This window comes from Anastrepha ludens, chromosome 4 (genome assembly GCF_028408465.1).
Source record: "Anastrepha ludens isolate Willacy chromosome 4, idAnaLude1.1, whole genome shotgun sequence".
NCBI classification, from domain to species: domain Eukaryota; kingdom Metazoa; phylum Arthropoda; class Insecta; order Diptera; family Tephritidae; genus Anastrepha; species Anastrepha ludens.
The window spans coordinates 319,837-337,264 of record NC_071500.1 but is presented as its reverse complement, the minus strand read 5'-3'; the positions used below and the strand labels follow the sequence as shown (position 1 = coordinate 337,264).

Here is a 17,428-nt window from a genome sequence, read left to right as displayed (position 1 = left end):
GTTTTTAATACAAAATTTATCTCATTCGAGTTTTTAAAATATATAATACAACGAATATAACCACGAATGATTTATTCGTCAACCAATTGTTCATGAATGAACTATTCCCGAAGTATTATATCATAGACAATGTTTCGTTCTAATAAAGTCCAAATGAAAGTTTAATTCCAACGAAAAATGGGAAGAAGTCAAAAAGAGAAAGTTATTTCGCCATTGTCTAGTAAAACGTGATTTTAAAAGTGTAATCGTAAGCTGTGTGATCAAAACAGATGCCCGTATAAGCATCATCCACTTCTGCATAACAAGAAGAAAACTGGTGTGAAGCAAACGAATCGACTGTAATAGCGCCACACGCGTCCTTTAAACGTATTATTTAGAATTCTACTTATTTTAATTTATGGAAACAATCAAAATATCAATGTATTCGCATTTTTAGACGATTGGTGTGGACCGACATTAACAGAAGAAGGCATACTTTATATAGATGGTCACAAGAAGAATTGTGTGGTTAAGGAGATGGAACAACACTAAAGAAAATAGCTCCACAAATCGTTAACTTGAATGTACCACAAGATGATAAGCCTAATCGTAAATATGTGCTTCTCGACGTACGCTCAGGTAAAACTTTGGACTTACCAAGCGTGATCTTACAACTTGAAAAACTTTTCGAAAAATACAAACAACTCAGTGATTTCAAAAATAGTAGAAGGTGTTCAACAAAAATTTTCTTATGTCATTGAAATTAAGAGAATGCGCAGCTAACGAGGTAGAAAAAACAAAAACAAGGCTAAGTTGTTTACTCCGCCTCTACAGCTAAATGTGTCTTACCACCTGCCAAATTTCTGTTTTGACTTTATCCAGTTTTCTTTAGGCAAATGGTGAGGTGTAAAACTTCGAAATAACTGTTGGTGTTAAGACAGTGTTGACTACTCATTAAACTTTAGTTAAGTAAAGTCAATGCAAAAATAACTCATGCGAATATATTTTATACTAATTGGAGGACTATTTCAGTTGTATCTAAAATTTTTTCTAGACAAAATTAAAATTTTTATGTTAAGTTTAGGGAAATATAAATCGAAAAATTTTCATATTTTTGTAAAAAAACTTATTTGTTAACCTTATTTTTTATCCTTGATATGTCTCTTATTTTCGGTTAACGGATTCTCCGTTTATTACATATTGTAGAATATAAAAATGTCGACTTTTGAACTCAGCGATCGATTTTACATGGGACTTGGATGGTCTAGTTTTTGGGTAAGGAAAATATCATCCATTATTTGGAAAGCTGTGTAGTAAGGATATATAATAATAATAAGAATAATAATTATAATAATTGTACTTTCTTCTTCAGAAGCAATGTTGAAGTAATCTGAATAAATATTTTTGCTTGTAGAAAAGGAACACCGAAGACAATTCGAAATTATTTTCAACTTTTTGCTATGTATTATAATTGTACTTTATTTTTTATGAAATGGTATCAAGTTCCAGGTGAAAAGTCCGGCAACATCACTTGAAAAATAAATTCACTTGAAAAGTAAAATCGGTCCGGACTGAACTTTATGTATTCGAGCACATTTTAATAAAATTCAATTTGGGCTTCTTGTTAATTTTTTGAATCAATCAAATTCATAGATAAAAAGAGTACCAGCTTGTAACATCAGGCGGACGGACGGAAATTTAGTCTTAACATATAAAAATTAGGCGTTGCTTTTCTCCGATCTTAATAATTTTTATGTCAGATCTAAATAATACGTATACAATATCTATCTCGATACCGTTATACTGTTACATACAACCGTTATATGAATAAAATTGCAATGCGAACTGGGAAAATCAAAACTTATGTTCTTGATCTTAATCTCATAACTCCAAAGAAAATTTTTAAACACGATGCCTTATACATTGGCACCGATTTGCCATTCGTCACTTTGTATCTTCATTATTTCATCAATTTTAAGTAGGTTGAAGTTTCCGTACTTATAAGCAAAATAACTTCTGCAACGCACCCTATATTTCAACAACTTAATTTAAATCACTACACCAGTTTTATTATTGTGTTTTAATTTTTATTTCTCTATAGTTCATTACAGGAGTACAAGAGTAGTTTATATTTTAAACATAATTCAAAATCTAATATTAATTCAAATATTAATTAAGAGAAACAAAATCTAAGAAACTCGAAGATAATCCAAATAATTGAGTTTGCTCTTCTACTTAATTAAGTTTACAATATTTTTGTGCATTTCGAAGTTAAATGGTAAATTTTTGAGATATACTTTTTTTAAGTTTTTTCAGAATTATATTTTTTTATTATTTTTTTTATTATTGTTTATTTATGTACTCGTTTATATAAGTTTTTACATATTCTAGTTCAATAATTTTTTTTCATTCAATTACTTCCAATCCGTCGACTTTTAGTGGTTGTTAAAATTTGTTGGTGTTGTTATGGTCCTTGTTGTGCGTTGAGGTTATAAAAATTAGTTGTAACTTTTCTTTACAAACTTGAAAGACTTATCACAGCTTTCCAACATCTTCTAACAACATTTCCTATTATTGTTGACGCCGCTAATAAGCCGGCAATGCTGGAAGTCAGCGCGGCGCTGGCGGTTTCCTCTACCGTCGATTTCACGTACTTGGTTGGTACGCAAAATGGCATTGCGCCGAAGATTTCTCCTATCATGAATCGCCATACACTGTTAATTTGGAAGAAAAAAAAAATTATGGATATCATACGTATAAATATAATATATGTATCTTATTTTAATATCGGCATATATTTTTAAGAAATTAAAATTTTTTGTTAATTTCTCTGATTTATGTATTTCCATTTACAAAATTCTTCTTTAACCATCATCCTTAGTACCGTTTTATTCAATTTGAGATCAGGCTAATGTTTTGCTTATACCGTGTTCATACATTACGACGAGAAAAGTTGCAACGGGCAACTCGCTTTATGTTTTCGTTTACAATTTTGACATTCTATCATTCTTCTCTAGTAGTCTTGTCCTGCAGTAGGAGTAGCGGTGAAAACCGTTAACCGGCTCTCAGCAATTTTGAAGGAATCAGTTGATTTTCTAACGTAACCGGGGTTATAACAACGGATGGTTTACGACAAAAGTCGACACAAACTGAGATTATGTTGGTCATATACGAAAACATCAATGCAACCATTACATAGATAACTATAAGTAGATGCGAAGCTCTCTAATTTTGTATAAGAGCGCGCCCAGGAACGTGTTTCAATACTTTCCAGCATTGCCAATCCCTGGGCTAATGAAGAGCTGATAGTCGTATGTGTCCATATGTAATCGACTAGATGTTGATTTATCTTCGTTGATCGTTAATCGTTAACCGTTATTTTTATTCAAATTTTGTTTAAACTTATTCTGTTTGTTGTTTTTAATTAAATTTTAATATTTTACGTGTTGTGCCTTATAAATTTGGTTTTCGTCTTCATTATTTTAGGATCTCAATTTTGGATAATTTAATTTAAATTTTGTATGCCTCTCCATGTGTTTTACACTGTTTGTTCTTATTTTTATTGTATATATGTATATATAGGTGATATAGGCCTACTGAGGAACCGACCACCCAAAACTAACTTTGGTAACGCACCCTTTTCATACCTCAATGGTAAGCTGCAAAATTTCCAATTTTCGTTTAAATGTTTCCTCTGATGTGGCATCACTGCCACGAGAAAAATAGTTTCGCATCTAGTCATTTATGTCCGAATTCCCGATGACTTGGCAACCGAAGTTACTCTCACAATTTTGCTTCAGCTGTCCAAACTTAGAAGTCTCATCAACCTTAGTAGGAGTTTGAACGTGAACGTCATGGACAATACAAAAAACAGTTCAAAGTAGCGCTGCCAAAAATTGAGCGCTATCGTAGGAAATAAGTACGACTACAGTCTGTCTAACAGAAGCGTGACATAACTTAGAAACTACTTGACCAATTCGATTTTAACAACTGCATTGTATGTGGGCCATGTAAAATTTGCTTTTTGAATCGGCTATAAAAAAAAAACTAATCAATATTTTATCAAACTTTTTTTTTTTTTTTTAAGATTAAACATTGTCATTTATGTATAAAAATAATATCGATCAAATGACTGCCACGACTGGCTTTACAGTAGGCCATTCGATCAACCCAATTTTTAAGCACATTTTCGATTGTTTGGGCTCCAATTTCATGAATGGCAACTTCGATTTCGTGTTTTAAAGCATCCATTGTCTCTGGATGGTTCGCATAGCGTTTGTCCTTAACGGCTCCCCACAAAAAATAGTCCAACGGGCTTAAATCACAGCTCCGAGGCGGCCAATTGATATCGGAATTCAAAAACGGTAGCCAAAAGTTCGAGTGTAACTTTGGTAGTGTGACAAGTTGCACCGCCCTGTTGAAACCAAATGTCGTCCATGTCATCCTCTTAAATTTTTGGAAACAAAAACTCGTTGAGCATGTCACGGTAACGCTCGCCATTTACTGTAACCGCGGAAGAAGAAGAAGACTTACCACTTTGGAAATAGGTTTTCAAAATTTCCCAATTTTGTTCAAGCGTATAGCGTCCCATTTCGTAAATGTCAAACCTTTAAGTAAATTATGAACACATTTGACATCTCATTTGTGTTACCGTTCTCAAAAAAATAGATGGTTCGAAAAGCAAACGCTATATGGCCCACCCTGGCTATATTACAAGCAATCTATATATATAAAAATTAAGCCGAAAAAAAGTGTGCATTTGTCCGGGGTAATCGCAGCAACGCGGGTAAGGAAAACAATGAAAGTTTCACACATTTTTGGTGTTGCTTTGGCAAAGGTTTCTGTAAAGTTTGATTGAAATCCGATAACGCGTGTGTGTGCGGTGCGTCGGTTAAGTGAGTGTGTTTTTGCTATTTGCCGCACGTATTTTTTGTACCGCACATAGCATTCATTAGAATTGAATACATTTTGGTCGTGTGTGTCTGGCCCGATTATTTTGAAATTTGGTATATATATATTTTTTTCCACGGTGAAGGTTAGTATAATATGCTTATTGATTCCACTCGCCACCAGGTGGCGCTGCCGAAGGCCAAAACGAGGACCCGGGTAACTCTAGGATGTGTTTTTACATTGTGGGTATCAAATCAAAGCTACTGATGAGTGCTTTAATACAGAGTATTTTTTAGATCTCTGAGTGACCAGGGTCTCGAGATATAGCCGAAAAGGTGGACCAAGGTACCCTTGGATGTGTTTGTACAATATGGGTATCAGATGGAAGCTGTTGATGAAAGCTTTTAAGTGAAGTAATTTTTACTGCCCGTTTCCGGGATAAAAAAAGGAGATGGAGCTGGAGATGGAAGAGGAAGAGGAAAAGGAATAGCTACAGGAAGAGGAAGAGAAAGACCACTTATTATTAAAAATTAAAAAAAAAATTCTAAAAAAATTTTAGAAAAGAGATGGATCTGGAGATGGAAGAGGAAAAGGAATAGCTACAGGAAGAGGAAGACCACTTATTATTAAAAATTAAAAAAAAAATTCTAAAAAAATTTTAAAATGTTACATATACGCTTATTATATAAACGTTAATCTGAAGTAATATAAGTTATAGTGAAAAATTCATTGTATCATTGCCGCCGTGATTGGTGATCGTTTCCTTAATTTTTTGCAGAAAGGTTATGCTAATATGAGATATTACCTATATCATTCATATATTTACGTATTACCTGTGTACTCACAAATATACGGTTGAAGCAAATATATGTCAGTTTTTTTACTTCGCCTGGAAAAGTTTATATAAATTTAAGAAGAGTAAATAGAACTTATTTTATATCAGACTTCACGCAAAAAAGTAATTTGCACCTGAACACATAGCTGGGTTAAAGCTGGGGGGAATAGCACAGTTCTCTTCTCTTTCTCCGCTTCTCCATACACGTAATTGTATGGGATGAGTGCACGATGACACATAAAAAGTCACTGGAAGCGCTTGATAGGACATTACGAGATTTACGTAGTAAAAATGAAATGTTTGGTCGTGCCTTAGTGCTGATGGCAGGTGATTTTAGACAAACACTGCCTGTTATTCCTCGAGCAACTGTAGCAGATGAATTGGTTGCATGTTTGAAATCATCATATTTGTGGAGACATGTTCAAACACTCAAACTAACTACAAATGTACGCATTCTTATGCAAAATGATCCAACAGCTGCTGAATTTTCACAGCAGTTATTGGATATTGGAAATGGCAAAGTTCCTGTCGATAATTTAACTGGCTTAACAACTTTACAACCAAACTTTTGTCAAATAAGTCAAACGAAAGAACAGTTAATTCAAAGTATTTTCCCAAATTTGCCTCAAAATTACAAAAATCACAATTGGCTTACTGAACGAGCCATCATGGCTGGCAAAAATAAAGATGTGAATGAAATGAATGCGGCTATTTTGGCTAACATACCAAGTCCAGAACAAACATATCGATCCGTTGACACTGTTACAAATCAACATGATATTGTAAATTATCCCACTGAATTTTTGAATACCTTTGATTTACCTGGATTATCGCCACACATGCTAAACTTAAAAATAGGAACACCGATTATTATGTTGAGAAACATAAATCAACCACGACTATGTAATGGCACTCGATTAGTAGTTAAGCGATTGATGAATAACGTCATTGAAGCAACAATTTTGAATGGAAAATACTCTGGTGAAGACGTTTTGATACCGCGAATACCAATGATACCATCGGATATGCCGTTTGAATTCAAACGTCTTCAATTTCCTGTTCGCCTTACATTCGCGATTACTATTAATAAGTCACAAGTCCAAACTTTATCAATTTATGGTATTGATTTAGAATACCCATGTTTTTCTCATAGCCAACTTTATGTTTCATGCTCAAGAGTTGGTAAGCTATCGGTATTGTTCATTTATTCAACAACGCATGAAAAAACGAAGAATATTGTATACCAAAGAGCATTACAATAAAAAAAGTAATAAAGTAAATCACATCAAACGTTTTTTAATTGCTTACTACTATTTAAAACTTCTTTCATTACTATTCATGAGCGAGAATTTTTATAAAATACACACAGTATTTTTCGGCTTAATTTAACTAATTAATCTAGATTTTTTTAAAGGCGACCAGCGGAACGAGCAGTTTTCGCTAGTATTCAATAAAACCTTCAGCTATAATGGCTTCACAAACTCGGGTCATACTTAGTGTTATTACTGCGCAAGTTGTGAAGGTAATCGGCTACAAATCTGATGAATTTGCCTTGATAACTGTTTGACCGTCTAAATATTATATATATGTTTTCCCTTGAGTTTTTGCTTAGCTTTTGCAAGTGTATGTAAAAAGAGATTATTGTGCATTATAGTCTAATCAACGTGAGTAAAGTGATTAAAGTATTGTGAACATCTGCACTATATAATACATATTTACACAAAAATAAGTTTTATTTTAGCATATGGAGAAGGAGCGCAAATGGATAAGGGGTTTAAAAAATTGCTTATGCTAGAAATAGAAATATAGAAATAAGAATTCAACTTAACTTTAAATCTAAATAGATATGTTAAAATAAGGCGTTGTAGCATACTGTATGATATGGATGATGGATATAAGCTGGAAATTTAGCGTTTAGCAATAGAAAAAGCATGTATTGCCTGGAGAGAACGGTATGAGAGAGCCTGTACTTCATTACTGAAACGCCACATAATATACGTTCGAAATTTGCTCAAAAACTTTAATTTTTAGCCGATAAGTTCTGAAACGTTATTTTTTCTGACGAGAAAAATTTAATTTTGATGGCCTGGTGGATGTCATAAGTACTAGTGGGACGTATGCCTACACCATCAAAATTTCCATAAACGAAAACAAGGTGACGGATCGCTAATGATTTGGGAAGCGTTTAGATATGCTGGAAAATCTCTGCTTTGGTTCATATGCCAATTCACACTGCTCGCATTAAAAAGAGGTTCCTTTCATTCAGAAAGATACCAGTGGATGATCAGCCCGGGCCTAAGCCCAGTGGAAGACATTTAGGGATACTTTCGAGAGAAATTAATAAGAATGACTTCTTATGAGAGATGCTTTTTTATTTGAGTGGAGTCTAAGCCTTTCAACAACAAAAAAGGGCCTCGTGGTCATTAGGATAAATAAAGTATTTTTAATAATAACTTTTACTTAAATAAGCTTATTGAAATTGGCAAATTCGCTTTAATATTCTTTCTTGTATAACGAGGCACTTTATATCGCCTTTTTTAAACCATTGAACGAATTACGACTATTTCCATCCTTATGCCAAAGTTTTAACTCTATTTCCACACGTGATCGCTTAGATCTCGACGCCTAACAAACTCATATCTTTATTGGGGCAGCGCCGCAACAAAAATAGCCCGTAAATCATGCAGGCCTGCATTCCTGGTATGGGTTGAGCAAGAGGGAGTAACCATTGGGTTAAAGCAAAAACAAAAGCTTCGCACCAAAACCGATCTCTTTTTCATGTCAAACTAATATTTAAAGAGCAATTGATCAACAACTTGGTTTCAAAGCAAATAAATATTTTGTGATTTTTTTTTTAATAAACCACCACTTTTCACAGCATAACTCAAACAATTTTAAATATTTTTCATCAGGTTTTTCACTACGTCTGTATAATAACCTTCTTAAGAGAAGAGCGTAGGGGATTTTCGATAGATTAATTTAAACGATTGTTCTAATTATTTAAGTGCCGTTTTTTTAGTCCGAAATAGAGTTTTTTCCTTCAAATGCTTGCTAATTCCACAAAAATAAATATTTTTTAAATCCCCTACGTGTTCCTCTAGCTATTCTTATCTAGATTAAGAAAAAAAATATTTCTTTGTTCCAGATTAAAATTTGCACCCTCTGTGCTGCGTGCCGCGGAGCTCCTTCAAGAGAAACCACATTACAAAAATGTCTCCAATGCCGCCATTTTGTAAAATTTTTCGATCAAACTTTTTAGTTTTGTATTTTAGTATATAAGTAATAACTTCTCAAATCAGAGTGATTGTTTTCCCTTTCCTTCTATACAAAAAAATTCTTTAAAAATCGTGTTTATTTTACGCGTGTACAGTGGTGTTACCCCTTAATTAATAGAACTACTTTCTTAATTTAGCTTTTAATTCCCAAAACTGTCACCGGACAGAGTAATGGTATAAATCGAAAGAAGAAAAACGGCGCGGACTCTAACTAAGTATTCATCACTTCGACTAAACTTCGCTTTTCCGCTCCGAAGAACTACAAAAAGGCCCAAGATGAACTTTTTATCAGGAGTAACAAAAATCGTGAAATAATGTTTTTAGCCAAGATTTGGATTCTAAAACGTTATGGTGTAAGATAAGGAAAAGTAGCTTATGGGGAATTTGTCATGCCGTTTTAACAAACAATAACAGCAGAAGCAAGAACAATAACAAGTCGTTTCTACGTCACTAAAGTAACCCAGCCAAATGCTTCCACTTCCGCAGCATTCCCCTAACATTTATCGAGAATGTTTCTGTTGCTAAAAGAACAACAACAACGACAAGACTTAATTAAATACATACATAATCAATCTATGCACACCTTTTGGCTATTCCATGCAAAGAGTTCCATCTTAAGCTGGGCTGCCGGGCAGCGGCCTATGCGTGGGCCAGTAGTGGGCCGCTCTTCAGCCACAACTTGAGCACTCTAGTTATAAAATAATGATATACGTTTAATATTCACTTTCATTGGCAACATACGAGTATACCAATCTCAATATACCGAATACAACTGTGAACTTACTTGGCCTATTTCAACTGCCGGTGGCTGTGGAGAGGAAACTTTAAGTTTTGGAGACGCTTGTGGCATTGAGTTCTCTTTTTCTTCTTCACGGTAATGAGACATATTTTCGAAATGCGCCTTCTCCTGTTCCTGGTTTGATTCGTTCATTTCGAGGTCAAAATTTTCAAAGCTTTCAGTGGCCTTTTGAGCGGACCTAATACTGTGATATACCGACATACTGCATAAAGACGAATGGAATGAATATATGCAGTTGGAACCAAGATTATATTTTAAATTAATAAAAAAATATGGTTGTTATATTTATACTACATAGTAACATTCAGCGCTTTATCTCACCTCGGATGCTCAATAAGAAGATTCTCGAATGGGGATATTTCCATGTGAACAGGGCCGTTTGATGTAAAGCATGGTGGAGGCGTCAAATACCACGACCCGACCATGGTAAAGAGTTTGGCACCAGAACCGTTACTATCATAACTGGCCCCGCTAATATTGTGTTCCACATCTTGACATACAGAAAACAATGATTGTGTGATCGCTTCATCAGCCAAAATTTCGGCTCCCCGACAGCCAGTGTTAATGTCACGTCCGCTGGTGTTGCATTTGCTTTTTTTACAATTATTCTGCAGATTTTTACGGGGTGTTAAATATTGCTGCACGGTTGCCTGCTTAGATTGATGTCCATCTAGAAGCTCTGAAACTGGAGTTGAAGTACGATTCTTATCCCAGCTGAAGCTCAACTTTTCCTCCGAGCTTCTTCGAGAAAACGAATTTGAGGCAATTGCTTCTAGTTAAAGATAAATTTAGAAACAACAGGATATGAATGTGTCTAAAACAATGAATACCTGAACATAAATATAGAATACATACCCTCCTTCTCAACAAAAAACCAATCGTTCTCGTCTATCTCAAAATCTTCGTCGGACGACAGCAGCGTTTCAGGTGCAAAATTTGGTGATGCTTCTGCGATAAGAGGTTGTTGTTCTTGTGGTTTTAGTTGCTTACTAAATGGCTGCTTTACTCCAATAGACACTTGCTGTTTAATTTTATTTTTCTTGTTGCCGCCCTTATTCTTATTTCTGGTTGTAATAACTTCTGGTTCCTCATTTGATTGAATAAATAAGGTATCTTCCTCAGAAGAAATTTTTGATTGGTTCTCACGAATGAGATTTCCTTGTTGCTCTTTTTCTAATTCACAATTTTTATTCAGTTCACAATTCTTAGTTTCAGATGTACTTGATCCAAAGAGAAACGACGCAAGGCTGCTAAACATTATACAGCGATACAATTACTGAAGATGTTGCCAAAAGCTTCTTGACAGTTAATAGTACTCGTGAAATTTCAAAGTTTTCCCAATCTAAATTTTTATTACAATTAGTTTAGATTTCCAAAGTATTATTTGTCAGTATCTTGCTTATAAGTTACTAAGGTTTGAGATCGTTTTCGCTTGAAGCTGAAATATGTGCTTCTGTGCTTGTCAGTCTTCTCAATTATATGTTGGTGTAATATTTGATGCGGTCTTGTCCCTCGTTCTTACGCTACATGTACATAAATAAAAAAATATATAAATTATTAAAATTATTCATCTATATATATGTACATACACAGTAGTCAGTGTGCTAATTAAGTTAGGGTTATATTGTATATATACCCTTTCAATAATAATAATATATGCATGCATATAAATATATAGATATATATGTATATATATATTCAGGTAGCTATTAATACGTTCAGATATAAGTAGATGATCTACTTTTTCGTGCTTAACTCCCAATCCGTAATTAAAAAGCTAGATTTCCCATACAAAATGTCTCTCCCAAAATCTGAGATTATAACATAGTCCTAGATAATAACCATACTTTTTGGCACATCCCTGTGTTATCGATAATTATTATTGCGAATGTAAGGAGAAACATCAATATAAAAACTAAATGAAATGGACGTCGGCAAAGAAAACGTGCCTGTAAACACAATTGTAATAAAATTTCTGTTAAACATTATTAATTATGGATTCATTTTACAGAAAAAAACGTGTGTCCATAAACGTTTTGTTCTCTTATTACTTATTATAAAATGTTATATAGAATTTCCCATGCGTATTGCTGCCCATAATTTTTTGCAACCTCAGAAAACGTCGCTTACGAATTCCCTCCAACTGTTTATTATTACCAGTCAATTGCGCAATTAAATTAGCTATTCCTTCTCCTTGTATTTTCTTTATATCGTTAGTAACAATTAAAAAAACCAAAAACATCAAAATAATTTCTATGAAGGAAAAACTGTATTGACAGCTGGTTGTCAATTTTGCAGGTAATCTCAAATCATATGTGAACGGGTAGAATAATTTTGTGGATTTATTGGTAAGTAATGCATGTGTGAACGTACTTTATGTTTACTTTTTTATTATAATATTGTGTAATTGCACGAAACATCAGCTAACATATTAAAAATATTCAAGTATCAGCAAAACTATATATAAAAGAATACCCTAACTTGAAATATCCGTTGCGGAAACCGTTAGTTTGCAGACCCATGTTGCTTCTTTTGGTTCATACTACAAACTTCTTCAACATTTCACATTCTTTTTAACTCCCTGTTTATACATATACATATATGATATACAAACATATGTATATATACTCCTAATATATTATATACAAATGTCGTGTCGCTCTGTTCGTTTCTGTTAGTCCCGATTTACACGAGGAGACATCTGGAAGGGAGACACTGGAAATTCTCTTTTGATGTTTCATTCGCGTACACACGGGCAAAAATGTTTCCGCGACATTTTGACATTTAATACTTTAACATCGTCTGGTTCGGATGTATTCTAGCACGCGCTTACATGTAAAGCAGAGAGCGTTCGACAACAGTTTCTTAAATATATGAATGAAAAATGCAAACTGGTTAAATAATTTTTTGTTTTTTTATTGAAATATATTTATAAATTCTTATACTTGAATAAAAAAAATTAAATTAAAAATACTTCATATGTAAATAATTAACTTAAAATTAACTTGAGAATCTAGAAATGCAGGGAAAAATTAGAAATCAACATAAACATGTCCCATAACTATTGTAAATTATACCTACTTTACTAGCTAAAATAATCGTGCATTTCCCAAGCAGCGTTCGGATGTTTGTCATCGTTGTTATCTTCCGTTTGATTGAAAACCAACACATAACTTAGAACTTTCTTCCACAAAAGAAGAAAACGAATGAAGCAACTGTCAAAAATTTCTTTAAGATAAGAAATACGAATAAGAAGAGCAAAGCGTGTCGCCGAGTACGGGAGACAAAATCCCTTCTCTCTTCCCCGACCGTCCTTCGCCCTTGAACAAAACGTTTCCCTTCCAGATGTCTCCTCGTGTAAATCGGGTCTTAATCTCCGAAACTGCCCATAAAATTTAAATGACATTTTGTCCGAGTATATTGCTGATTATAACTCGAAAAATAGGATAGTTTTGAATCCGAAGGGGTCGTCTAGCAGGTTTGTTTTTGCTTTTATTTTTTCGTTAGAGTCGCTTTCTAAAACTACTTGTATGATAGATATTATATGTATGTGTGTCTGATAGGCTGCGCCCTTGCCGAGAACAAATTTATTTTTACTGCAATTACCTAGCAATTTCAAGAACATTTCGAAGGCGTGTATATTTTTGTACCCGATGCCCGTAAAAGCTTTCCATCGCTATTGTAATGATTTTTATTATAATGGTCAAATTTATTATTATTATTATTTATTTAAAGAATTAAATAAATTACAAATTTAAAATTAATTTCTAGTACTAGCAGCTGAAGGCCCTCGGCGAGTTCCTATTTTTGTGTTGTGAAGAAATCTCTCAAATCTCCTCATGCATTTGGTATTACCAAAAAGGAAACTCCCACAATTACAGATCAGCTACTGGTAGTATTTTGTAATAAAAAGCATAGTTTTCCTCTAACATTTCAATTCCGCAGTGATGGCATTTACATACCGCAAGGGCTGAAATGTCCCAGACTTAACAAAGAAAACAGGTTAGGGTGGTTTGAAAACAGGTTTTCTTTGTTAGAGTGTCAAATTCAAAACCCCGCTATTTCATCAATGTTTTCTTTTTTATTCTAGTACGGGACATAGCCATACAGCCATACTGATTAATAATTTTTTTGGTTTTTGTGTTTCAGATAAATAGAAGTGCCAAAACGAACAACACCGTGTCCAGGTCCAATTTTTCGGGAGGGTCAACTTCGCGCCTTTTTTTAATTATTAAAATTATAAACAAAATTTATTTTTTTCATCTTTGTATGTAAACGAAGTTAAATAAAAAGCTTAAACAATGTAAATATCGTTTTAATTTTGTTTATTGTAAAAAACATCCTGAAAATACCTTAAATTTTCGAGCTCTAAACCACCGGGACTGCTTAAAGGCTAGGCAGCATTAATTTTGGGTTCAATGGTTTTAACAGGGAAAGGATTTCTACGCAAAAGTACTGTGGATTGCTTAGCCGGAGTTGGACTGATGAGGGTTATTTTTTTGAAGCGCGGCCGAAGGCTGCCCACGCGGAAAAGAACTCTACGCAGAAATACTGTGTCCGGCTACGCAATAGAGTTGGACTGATGAGGGTTATTTTTTTAAAGGGAACGAGTTTAACATTAAACTACTTAAAAACTATAAGACTCTGGAGGGTGCGGTTCCCTCTATCCCCGCCTTTAAATCTTTTTTTTTCAAAGCAGGTTACATTTTATGTTCTAAACTTTATGGATAAGATTATTGCAAACATTTCCCATAGAAAGTCAGCACCTCACAACACTTAGGGTTGTCAGGTCTCACAATATAAATAGAAACTTGCGTATTTTGGTCGCTTTATTGCTTAAGATGCTGACAAAGGCTTATTGTTTTTAAGTTGCTGATAATTCTGCACTGACGACAGTTTTGACCTTGAAAGGATTCATTATTTCTGCACAATATAATCAATTGGAAATAAATTATGTACATACCTTAGCCATGCATATATATTATTCATCAAAATAAATATGTATGCATATCTTATGTAACTTTTTGCTATACTATATATGTAAGTATTTTTTGAAAAATAATTTTTAACAAATGGCCAAAAAAAAGTGTGGAGGAATTTGTGTATTAGAATAATAATAAACAATAAACACTTTGAACAAAGAAAAAGTTTTTACTTTGCTTGTGGAACAGCATACACATCCATACATTTGCACTTGTGTGTATGGGCATGTACATATGTACATACATATGTATATATTTGGCTTTGTAAATACGTAGAAGTATGCCAATATAAATACATAATCATATACCTATTCACATTGGTATGTATCTGTAAATACATAAGAACATGTATGTACATATATACAACCGTTTTTATATACTTTTGTATTTATGGATGTACCCAGGTACACAATTCTTAACATACATATGTCATCCCTAAAACTCGTAACTAAATCTTAGTTTCTTACCAATCTTAATTTCTTACCAACGAAATTATATGTACTATATACATATGTATTGCTCCGCACTCTCGCTTACCTCCAAACAAACTACAGCTCGAATCACAGTATAGCTCAAATCAAAAATAATTAGAAAACTGTATTTTAACTCTATTTGTTATGATTCAATTTTTATTTCTATTTGTAAATATTCGACCCAGACACCGACTTTTGTTACTGCAAAATCGACACAACACTGCCGACTGAATTTAACGGCCAGGGCCAGCAATTCGCTTAGCCTCAGTCGAAAAAATATTATGTAGAATACTACCTCATAAAGCCAAAACCAACCACCAGCGAAAAAACACATGCAGACATACCTACATATTTATTGTCATACCATTCTATTACTATACCTGTACAAGACAATGAATATACACATATATGTACGTATATATCTATACGTACAATCGATAATAGATACATACATGTGTATGTATCTATGACTGTGAAGCGAAATGACGAAGTGCGCCATCAGTAGGAAAAAACGTAGTAAAAACAAACGACGCGAACAGCTGGTATTCGTATATATTGCCGAGCAAATACATTGGCTTTGTTATTACGGAACATTCGTATACCAATACCCTTTTATGTATTATTTATACACATTTTTATGTACACTTTGCTAAAGAAATCCTAATGAGAGAAACCAATTTCTTTTTGGCTCTAAATAAGTAATATTTTAGCAATCAAGTGAAAATAAAGAAAATAAGCCAAATATAGTGTGGTAATCAAACATAAACCTTTGCATATACATACATACTGCATAACCAAGTAAAATTTTAGTAAAAAATTGTTGCTGTTTTTTTTAAACAAAGTGTATAAGTCATTTATATAAACAAAAGATAATGGAAACTATTGCCAAATAAATCCAATTTCTCTAATTCAATTGTCATAAAGAACTAAGTACATACATATGTATGTATGTATGTATCTAACTTTCACTAATTTCAAACTCAAGAAAATGAAATTTGTAGTTATTCTGCCTACAGGAAAATGTGGTATACATAATAACACTTATTTACAAACACTAGTAATACTCCCAAATTCATGAAAATGATTTTCACAGTTGTTCTGCCTACAGGAAAATTTGGTATATGTACGTAAAAACACTTATTTACAAACACAGGTTTAGGCCCAAATTCACGAAAATGGAATTCGTATTGGCTCTGCCTAAACAAAATATGGTATACATAAAAACACTTATTTCCAAACCTATACAAACGAATATAACTCATATTATTGTTTATTAATAATATTGTTTCTTATCAAACAAGAACATTTGTTTGTTTTGAAAGGTATAATGTGCATATGTATGCATGTTACTTTACAGCTGATACTTGTTTACTAATAATTGTTGTTGGATCTTGGCTTCACGTTTATGAATTGAATCAGTGCGCTGTTTTTGGCTCTAAGTAGATATGTATGTATATACAATATATAAATATGTATGTGTGTATATATGAACCAATTTATAATATATGTACATGTATCTAACCTAACCTCTACACTTAACCATATGTGCATACATAAATACATACATACATATGTACATAGTGTAAATACATATGTATGTACATAGTATATTTATACACACACATACACGTAAAATACTTATGAACATATTTTATACATACATATAAAATCAATCAGCTGATTTGGTACTTGAATAAAAACGTACATATATACACTTGTTTGTATAACTAATCACACACACATATTTTATGTACTATTCCTCACCTTTTGCTTTATTATTGGTTGTCCCGCACCTATTGTAGTTTTAATCACATAAATTATTTCACTTGAACTACGTTTACGTTACTATATTATATTTGCTAATTTACATGTTTTACTATTCTAAATTTATTATGTATGTACATACAAAACCAAAAATGTTTTGCACAATACGCTGCTCTTGGTCTCAGAGCTCTAAAGTGGAATGATTGAATAAATAAACGGCAATGGCAGTTGTGATGGCAATGCTGGTGGCGTTGCCATTGTCGTTGACATTGGTGTTTTATATTGCCAGTTTACAGTGGGCCAATATGCTTGTATTTGAAGAGTGTATATACTTATATGTACAAATAGTACTTTAGTTGAAAGAGATAAGGTTACGACAAATTTCGTGAATGAATGTGGTAAAAAACGAACAGCTCATTGCTGTGACGAAA

The 17,428-nt window shown here is 33.2% G+C and overlaps 1 protein-coding gene across 5 annotated transcripts; it reads right to left on the bottom strand.

Moving 5' to 3' along the window:
• Nucleotides 1-2,075: 2,075 nt before the first annotated feature.
• On the bottom strand, nt 2,076-17,204 carry LOC128859649 (uncharacterized). 5 transcript variants are annotated; one of them, XM_054096622.1, is made up of 7 exons: nt 15,298-15,475; nt 11,189-11,301; nt 10,634-11,120; nt 10,100-10,550; nt 9,764-9,980; nt 9,563-9,667; nt 2,078-2,693 (listed from the first exon to the last, which is right to left on the bottom strand). In XM_054096622.1, exons 3-7 carry the CDS (start codon nt 11,034-11,036, stop codon nt 2,535-2,537), a joined length of 1,335 nt encoding a protein of 444 aa, XP_053952597.1. In that variant the 5' UTR covers nt 11,037-11,120; nt 11,189-11,301; nt 15,298-15,475; the 3' UTR covers nt 2,078-2,534. The 5 variants fall into 5 exon arrangements, with proteins under 5 accessions (XP_053952599.1, XP_053952598.1, XP_053952597.1 ...); XM_054096623.1 differs by having other exon boundaries at nt 2,077-2,693; nt 10,100-10,547; nt 10,634-11,301; XM_054096620.1 differs by lacking the exon at nt 15,298-15,475 and adding an exon at nt 16,998-17,204 and having other exon boundaries at nt 10,634-11,301.
• Between the last annotated feature and the right edge of the window lie 224 nt (nt 17,205-17,428).

What these genes read in the sequence shown, in the direction of transcription:
- LOC128859649 (XM_054096620.1), bottom strand. Translation starts at nt 11,036, where the DNA reads ATGTTTAGCAGCCTTGCGTCGTTTCTCTTTGGATCAAGTACATCTGAA. An exon ending in GTTTTTTGTTGAGAAGGAGG is followed by an intron (nt 10,551 to 10,633) that starts GTATGTATTCTA and finishes ATCTTTAACTAG; the next exon opens with AAGCAATTGCCTCAAATTCG. An exon ending in CGGCAGTTGAAATAGGCCAA is followed by an intron (nt 9,668 to 9,763) that starts GTAAGTTCACAG and finishes TTTTATAACTAG; the next exon opens with AGTGCTCAAGTTGTGGCTGA.